General features: G+C 40.7%; 1 protein-coding gene across 1 annotated transcript; it reads left to right on the top strand.

The window, feature by feature from the left end:
• The first annotated feature begins 221 nt into the window (after nucleotides 1-221).
• LOC148038863 (ADP-ribosylation factor 1-like) lies at nucleotides 222-3195 on the top strand. The gene is made up of 6 exons (XM_087675479.1): nucleotides 222-427; nucleotides 596-666; nucleotides 888-1007; nucleotides 1887-2005; nucleotides 2110-2191; nucleotides 2894-3195. Exons 1-6 carry the CDS (start codon nucleotides 277-279, stop codon nucleotides 2897-2899), a joined length of 549 nt encoding a protein of 182 aa, XP_087531605.1. The 5' UTR covers nucleotides 222-276; the 3' UTR covers nucleotides 2900-3195.
• Nucleotides 3196-9058: the final 5863 nt, after the last annotated feature.

Below are 9058 nucleotides of genomic sequence, written 5' to 3'. Positions count from 1 at the left end.
GAGGGCAAAAGACTTCTTCGAGGAAAGGGCTGAGTACAACAGGGAATTGTTATCGGTGTGTGCGGGGTAATAGACTTGGGACGCAAGCCGTGGACTATTATGTGATTATGGGGCGGCCATCCATGATATCTCTCTCTCTCTCTCTCTCTCTCTCTCTCTCTGTGCCTACTACGTACATATATATATATATATATATATATATGCATGCAGAATATGACTTGGAGTAGGGGAACTTGAACTTGAATTTGAGAGAGAGAGAGAGAGAGAGAGAGAGAGATGGGTCAATTCCTGAGCCAGGTTTTGGGGCCTCTGATCTACACGAAGAAGGAGATGCGGATCTTGATGGTTGGCCTCGATGCAGCCGGAAAGACTACAGTTCTCTATAAGCTCAAGCTTGGGGAGGTGGTCACCACCATACCCACAATTGGTAATCTGATCATCGTTCCAGTATGATGTTTTTATTGTGTGTGTGTGTGTGTGTGTGTGTGTGTGTGAGAGAGAGAGAGAGAGAGAGAGAGAGAGAGAGAGAGAGAGAGTCCATCCATCCATCCATCCATCCCTGTCTAATCAGCTCCCCCTCCCCATGTTGCTGCAGGGTTCAACGTGGAAACTGTTGAATACAGGAATCTAAGCTTTACTGTCTGGGATGTCGGAGGTCAGGACAGGGTAAACCTTCCCTCTCGCTTCTTCATCCATGATTTTACTCCACACTGTAAAGATATCTGTCCTAGTACCCAGCCTGCCTATTAGGGCATGTGCATGTGGTTAAGGTCGTACATGAAGAAGAATGGATGCCTTTCAGCATTGGTAGAATTGGTGGTAATCCGATCACCATCAGGCAGTGCTGCAATGCTGAGTGTTTGCTGTTACGTCCTTTTGCGGTGCAGATCCGTCCTTTGTGGAAGCACTACTACCAGAACACTGAGGGCCTCATCTTTGTGGTGGACAGCAACGATCGAGACCGGGTCATAGAAGCACGCGACGAGCTTCATAAGATACTGGATGAGGTGGGATTCGGGAATTATGCTTTTAAGGCAGGAGCGTGATGATCTCATGATAGTGTCTATTGTGATGTGTTTTTAACACCTTTTGGCAGTATTTATTGATGGTAAAACGCGCCTTTCACCCAATTTGAAAGGTGCAAGACTAAGAGCCACCCAATTGTGGGTTTTGGACATATGACCTTACATAACTCGCACACACTCCCAACAAACAATTGAGCTGCCACATGTTGGTCCTAATTATAGTGTTAATACCATACCACAAAGTCAATAGAGCACTAGATGATCAATGGTCAAAACAAAAGACTGCACCATTCCGATCTCTTCTCTTGGTACATGATGCACAAGTTCTTACACATATGCACCTACATTTTGTTGAATGAGGCAAACAAAGAGCTTGGGACCGTAGCCTTCATATACATGCATAAAAGCATGTGGTCTTTCCTCAACCAATGTAGAATGCAAAAGCTTTTGATCTAGGACCCTCGACCACAAAAAAGCTTTGGACATTTTCCCATATGGTAAAAGGGGCTCCTTTCCCTTGTTTTTTCCTACAGAGCTCAACATCATGAGCTCTTACTCAAGAGACACCACATACCTACTTGCCCCTCCCTCGTAGAAGCTCATGATGTTTGTCATAATTCACAATGTGAATTTGTCTCAATCTTCTTGTGAACCAATGCAATAGGACAAATGAGAATTTATTTGTGGTCAAATCCACCCTCAACTAATCATATAAGGGGGAGGCACTAAGCCTATATTAGAGGCTTAGCATTTGTCACATTCAGATTAATCACATGCAATCAATATGGTAGTTACACTAACAAATTATAAGACAAATCAATAGGTTTCTTATCTTCTTCTTTTGCTTTTGCTTCCATGTAGGATGAACTTCGGGATGCCAGCCTTCTTGTGTTTGCAAACAAGCAAGACCTTCCAAATGCCATGAATGCTGCAGAGATCACTGATAAGTTGGGCTTACATTCAACTCGCCATCGCCATTGGTAAATTGAATAAGATAGGGTCAAAGAAAGCTTAAATTAGTTAACTACACCACAAAAGAGGCTATGGAAGACTTAACTTTATACATGGATTTTTGGATTTCTAGGTACATCCAAAGCACTTGTGCAACCTCGGGTGAAGGACTATACGAGGGTTTGGATTGGCTTGCAAACAACATTCCATGCAAGGTAGGACAACCTCCTATATGACCCTATATGGATAGCTTACACTGCAAGGTAGGACAACCTCCTATAACCTTATGTGGGTAACTTGCAAGTAAAGTACTTTCATCTTAGTTAGCCTACAACAAACCACATGAAGAAAACAAGACAATGCAATGAGTCGACATCCGAGTATTCCCCTTTTTAGAAGAAGTTTTAGACAAATTCCCACTATAATTCCCACATTGTGAATTACCACAAGATCATCAACTTCAATGAGGGAGGCACACACAACTGACAACCCCTTTCCCCGAACATACCTGGCTAGGTATGTAGTGTTTCCCTCGTAGAAGCTCATGATATTGAGCATTATAAGGAAAAACAAGGGAAAACAAGTTCCTTTACCCTTTAGGAAAATGTTAAAAAATTCTTGTGTTTGTTATTAGCATTCTTTAAAACTAGACCACGTGAGTCAAGTTAACTAGGGATAATTTTACAAAGGAGAATTACTTTACCACTATACCATTGCAATAGCATATGCCCTATGGGGCAATGCTAACAAAACCATAAATATGCCAATTCTATCGTTCCTAGTGTGCACATTGTCTAAGGCCAATGGCCTTCTAGTCATAGTTACCATCTTTGAGTTAGATGATGTAAGCTTTCTCTAAGTGTTTGTGTCATGTGTTGTGTGTGCCTAAAATTTGTATCCTACCTTTGTTTTTGCAGAAATGATCTATCACACCAAGAGACACACATGCATCCTTCACCAAATGATCTCTCTTGTGTTTAGCTACTCATTGCACATTGATGATTCAACTTGTATTTCTTGTTCTTTATTCATAGGCCTTGTGTTTTACAAGTCTTCTCGAGAATTTATATTATGATTTGTGCACCATGATGTTGTGTTACACACAGATCTCCTAAAAAACACCAATTTATTTTTCATCTTTCCTTACATCATCTTATTTTTAAACAACCATCAAGATTGCAAAATATGAGTCAATTTGTAACAGTGAGTTTTTAAAATGACAATCTTCACATGATGGTATGTTGGATCAATAGATAACTCTATACATTACGATTACACATTATATTAGATATGTCAATATGAACCAATTGAAGTATGGAATAGCTTTCAGAGGTCATCAAGATGATAGGATAATATTATAAGGATTTTTTGAGTCAACTTCTTAATGTATGGGAATTATGCTAATACGTGTAATGGTATATCTAAAAAGTGTTTTAGCTCCATGGCAAACTATTAAAGTGGAGTATATTATTTTGCATGAAGTGTGTCTTAAGGAATTGGACACAAACATACAATAGAACACTATCATTTTTTATACTGGGCCATGATATATAGCATCATGATTAACTAAGCACCACCATAGCATATAATGATGGATGATAGATAGTGCATATGCATTCACGTGCACACATGCGCACACACACAAGGTATGCTCCTATTTAAACCATTAGCATAAATATACCAATGCACATGACATGCACAATTTATGATGTCATTAATATGTTCTTTGTATTTAAAACCTTCAAAAAACAAGCAACCTCATACAAGTCCTATTAGGTAAAAACTAGCCCAATAACTCACAATGTAAAACCCTATGTGATATTTACTCCTAATTACAGATCTATAAACCTCGATGAGGTGTAAGGTTATGAAAAGGCTTTGTGGCCTCAATTTAATTATCTTCATCGACATATCAACAAGATTGAAAGATGAGATGGGCAACATAGCTAAGTACCAAATGAGCAAATGTAGCTTATGAGCAAGTGTGATTAAGTGCCATGTGAGTTAGATATGGCTAATGACCACATGAGTATTTTTTCATTTTTAGGAAGTTTTTGTTGAGATATCGAGCTCCACTCATGATATGCCAGGGTGACCGTTGTGCATTTATGTCACCGACTTGTCAGTTGCAGATGCGGTTGGTACACCGCCCATGAATAATAGCTAGATGACAGCTATCCTTATCTACTCTACTTCGTGGCTCAGTTAGTATGCTACCTTAGTTAGTTGAGTTTGGTTTGAGACCCATATATAGGGTTCTTCTATTTCTTTGTACGAGAGTTCTTTTGGCTTACACAACTAAGAAGAGGAAAACTGTTTTCAGCCTCCACCTTTGTGTGTATTCCCCCATTGTGCAAGCAAGAAAGCTACAAGTGAGACTCCTTCCTTCTCTTCCACAATCTTGACATGGTATCAGAGCCTTGTTCGTGGTAAGGAGATCAAGAAAGCAAACCAAGTTCGCGGTGTTTTGGTAAGAGGACCAGTGTTGCTTTCATTTTTCTGTTTTGGGAGCAAGTCTCTGCAGGTAGCACATTCGGAAAGTGCAAGAGTGCATTGTCTCAGATTGAGACGCCCTTTGCGGTGTAGCAAGAGGGCAGTATATGCTGTGGGAGAAGGCTTTAGCCCCTGGTTGCTCTGTTTTTTTGATTTGAGGCCATTTCGGGGCCTGTTTTGGAGGCAGAAGTTTTCTGCACGCACTTAGGAAAAGGCCCTGTTTTATGCTGTGTGACTACTGTTCTACAGATTGGTGAAAAGTTACTGTAGAAATTGCATCGTATGCCTGTGCGCAGAGACATTGGGAGTTACAGAATCATCCTTGTTGCCTGTTGATGCAAAATCGTCACTAGGAAGTGACTGTGTGGTCAAATACCACTTTCGTCAGTTTTGCAGATTTGTCTTTGTGAGGCTGAAGCTGTGTTCTTTGCAGTGACAGAATTTTTTGCAGTGTTCTGATTCTCTTTCACAGATTGTCACTGAAAAGCTTGACAAGAACAACTTCCAAGCATGGAAGTTTAGAATGATGAATTTCCTTATGGGAAAAGGATATTGGGAATTCATTTTGCAGGAAATGAAGAAGAACGAGTTCTTCCTGATGTTCCCAATCAACAGCAAATGCAGGCATTTAAAGCATGGCATGAGAGAGCCAGGAAAGTTATGTACTGGCTGTCTATTAGCATTTCAGACTCTATGATTGTGCATATTCAAGATGCAAGTACGCCAAAGGAGGCATGGGATACTTTGTCAAAAATGTATAGCACAAATACGCAAGCCAGGAAAATGCAGCTCAAGCAAGAGTTGCACAATGTGCAAAGAGAAAGTATGAGCATCAATGACTACCACATGAAGGTGAAGAAGATTGCAGATGCACTTGTTTCCATTGGGTCACCAGTGGAAGATGATGATTTAGTTTCTGTGACCTTGAATGGTCTAGGAAAGGATTATGCACAGTTCTGAACATCCATTTCCATCCGTGAAAGATTTCCTAATTTTGAAGAGTTGATTACTCTTCTAATTTCTGAGGAGCAGAGAAATGGTGGTGCATCTTCTTCAGGAGGAACTTCAAAAGAAGATGTCTTCTACTCAAATGCTGGAAGAGGTAGAGGCAGAGGTAGAGGAGGCCGATCTAGAGGCCGTGGTAGAAATCAGAATATGCAGCAAACTCAAGAAAACGAGTCCTATGGAGGAGAATGTGGTAACTCTAGAGGTAGGGGGAGCCAAAGAGGTCATGGTGGATGGCAAAGACGCCAAAATGCAAACAGCAATGTTGAATGCTACTACTGTGGTAAAATGGGTTATATGGCTAAAGACTGCTATAAAAAGAAGAATGACATCATGAATGGAAAACTGCAACAAGGAAATTATGCATCTTCTAGTAGACAGGGTGATGACAGAAATGAGCATTTGTTTATGGTACAGCACATGACCAATCTGCAGGGCTTGCAGGTCAGATTTAATTCCCATGGATGCTTTGTTGAGGATATGAAAAATAAAGGTCGCTTGATAGCAAAAGGAAAGAAGAAGGGCAGAATGTTTACATTGGATGCAAACATGTCTGAATTGAATGCAACAATGTTTGCACATGGGTCCGGTGTAGTTACAGATATTGATATCTGGCATAAACGCATTGGTCATGTTAATGTACAACGACTTAAATCAATGCAGGCCCAAAATATTGTTGCAGGATTGCCAAAATTCAAGGTTGCAGAAATGCATAGGGTATGTGAAGCCTGTTAGTTTGGAAAACATGCAAGGAAACCATTTCCTAGACATGTTCAAGAGAGTAAAAAGCCATTGGAATTAATCCACTCTGATGTGTGGACTACTAAAGCTGTATCTCTTGGAGGCTGTCATTATTTTGTCACTTTTATTAATGACTATAGCATAAAAGTTTGGGTGTATTTTATGAAAAAGAAAAGTGAAGTTTTTGGGCATTTCAAAACTCTTAAAGCTATGGTTAAAAAAGAAACAGACCTGCAAATAAAATACCTAAGGTCAGATGGAGGGGGAGAGTACCTCTTAAATGAGTTTGCAAGGTTCCTACAGGAGCATGGCATAAAGCAACAATATTCATGCAGTCATATCCCACAACAAAATGGAATTGCAGAAAGGAAAAATAGGCATATTGGAGAGGTATCTCGTGCCATGCTCAACGAAAAAGACTTGCTAGATTTTTACTGGGCTGAAGCAGTTGCTACAGCAGTCTACATAATGAACAGGACTCCCACTGCAGCAATACATGGCATGACTCTAGAGGAGAGGTATACTGGTAGGAAACCAAATATTTCTCATTTGAAAATTTTTGGTTGCATTGCCTATGTTCATGTGCCAGATGAGTTGAGATCCAAGTTGGATCCAAAAGCTGAGAAGTGCATCTTTATTGGTTACTCTCTGAGCAAAAAGGGTATAGATGCTATAACCCCTCTACTCATAAGTTTACAGTGAGCAGAGATGTTGTTTTTGATGAGATGAGTAGCTAGTATAAACCAGTAAATGTGATTGATAATGTAGATGCACAAAATGGTAATGCTGCACAGAATTCACAGCAGCAGTCACAAGATATTAGTGGACCTGGAGCGTCCTCTAGCAGTGGTTCACATTCTTCACCATGGACAGGCAGATTGAGATCAGGAGAATCTTCTCAAAGCAATGCAGATAGTGGTATTCAGGTATCACGAAAAGGAAAAGAGAAGGTAGATCAGCCCATGTTTGATGCGAATGTAGGTCACTCTTATGTGGATGGTGAATCCAGTGGCTCAGAACAGAGCATTGATGATGAGTTGGGTATTCCTTCTATTGTTACACATGGAGTAAGGAAGACCAGGGATGTTTTGAGAGCACCTGGGAGTGAACCTACTTTGCGCAGGTCTACTAGAGCTAGGTATCCTGTGGACAGGCTGAAATATGATGGATTTATAGCCATTCACTATACCTATATGGTCAAAGTGATACAGGAACCAGAACCCACTTCTTTTGAGCAAGCCATGGGAAAAGAAAAATGGGAGAAAGCCATGGATGAAGAAATGGATGCCTTGGAAGCAAATGCTACATGGAAATTGGTATCTTTGCCTAAAGATAAGAATGCAATTGGTTGTAAGTGGGTTTATAAGGTGAAGCACAATGCAGATGGTTCTGTGAATAGATACAAGGCAAGATTAGTAGTCAAGGGGTATGCACAAACATATGGCATTGATTATGAAGAAACATTCAGTCCGGTTGCAAGGATGGCAACTGTAAGAGTAGTCATTGCTATGGCTGCATCAAAGGGATGGTCTTTACATCAGATGGATGTAAAGAATGCCTTCTTGCATAGTGATTTGCAAGAAGAGGTCTATATGGAGCAACCACCAGGTTATGTGCATGCTATTCATCCTAAGTTTGTTTGCAGGTTGAATAAAGCCTTGTATGGCTTGAAGCAAGCAGCTAGAGCATGATCTGACAAGATAGGACAGTGTCTTGTCACTATTGGCTTTCAGATTTCCAAGGCAGATTTCTCACTTTATGTGAGAAAAATAGAGAAAGGTATTATGCTACTTGTCATTTATGTTGATGATTTGATTATGACAGGTGATAATGATAAAGATATCATTCATGTGAAAATGCTATTGAAGCAGAAGTTTGAGATGAAGGATTTGGGAGAGCTGCGTTATTTCTTGGGCATTGAGGTGATTAGATCACCAAGTGGGATATGGCTCTTGCAGAGGCAGTATGGATTGGACATGCTGTCCAAATATGGGATGACAGGCTGTAAGCCTATTTCAGTTCCTTTGGAGCAGAATGTGAAGCTGAGCGCAGATGCAGGTGAGCTTCTGGAAGACCCTACTATGTACAGACGCATAGTAGGAAGTTTGAATTATAAGACTATTACCAGGCCAGATTTGAGCTATGCTGTTGGATTGGTAAGTCAGTTTATGCAGGCTCCAAGGAAACTGCATTTGGATGCGGCTAGATGCATACTCAGGTATGTGAAGTCCACATTGCAGTATGGACTACTTTATGAGACTGGGGTTTGGATACAGTTGCATGGATACACTGATGCTGATTGGGCTGGTAGTGTTTCTGATAGATGATCTACCAGTGGATATGTGTTCTCTTTTGGGAGTACTGCAGTCACTTGGAGCAGCAAGAAACAGCCTACAGTTGCCTTGTCAAGCACAGAGGCTGAGTACAGGGGCGCAACAATGGCTGCATGTGAGGTAGCTTGGTTGCATAAGATACTTTATGATATGCATCAGCCTACAGATGAGCCAGTTGTCATTTATTATGACAACATGAGTAGTATACACTTGGTAAATAACCCAGTCTATCATGCTAGAATAAAGCACATTGAGGTTCATTATCACTATGTGCGGGAGAGGGTTTTACTAGGTCTTATTGATCTAGTTTATGTCAGCACAGAGGATCAGGTAACTGACATATTTACGAAGGCATTGGGCGCAGAGAAGCTGCGCAAGTTCAGAGACCTGCTTGGTGTGCAGGAATTGGGATTGAGCTCGAGGGGGAGTATTGAGATATCGAGCTCCACTCGTGATATGCCAGGGTGACCATTGTGCATTTATGTCACCGACTTGTCAGTTGCAGATGCG

This window comes from Lygodium microphyllum, chromosome 3 (genome assembly GCF_053477565.2).
Source record: "Lygodium microphyllum isolate KBCC chromosome 3, Lygodium_microphyllum_v1.1.10, whole genome shotgun sequence".
Lineage (NCBI taxonomy): Eukaryota > Viridiplantae > Streptophyta > Polypodiopsida > Schizaeales > Lygodiaceae > Lygodium > Lygodium microphyllum.
This window is presented reverse-complemented; position numbering and strand designations above follow the sequence as displayed.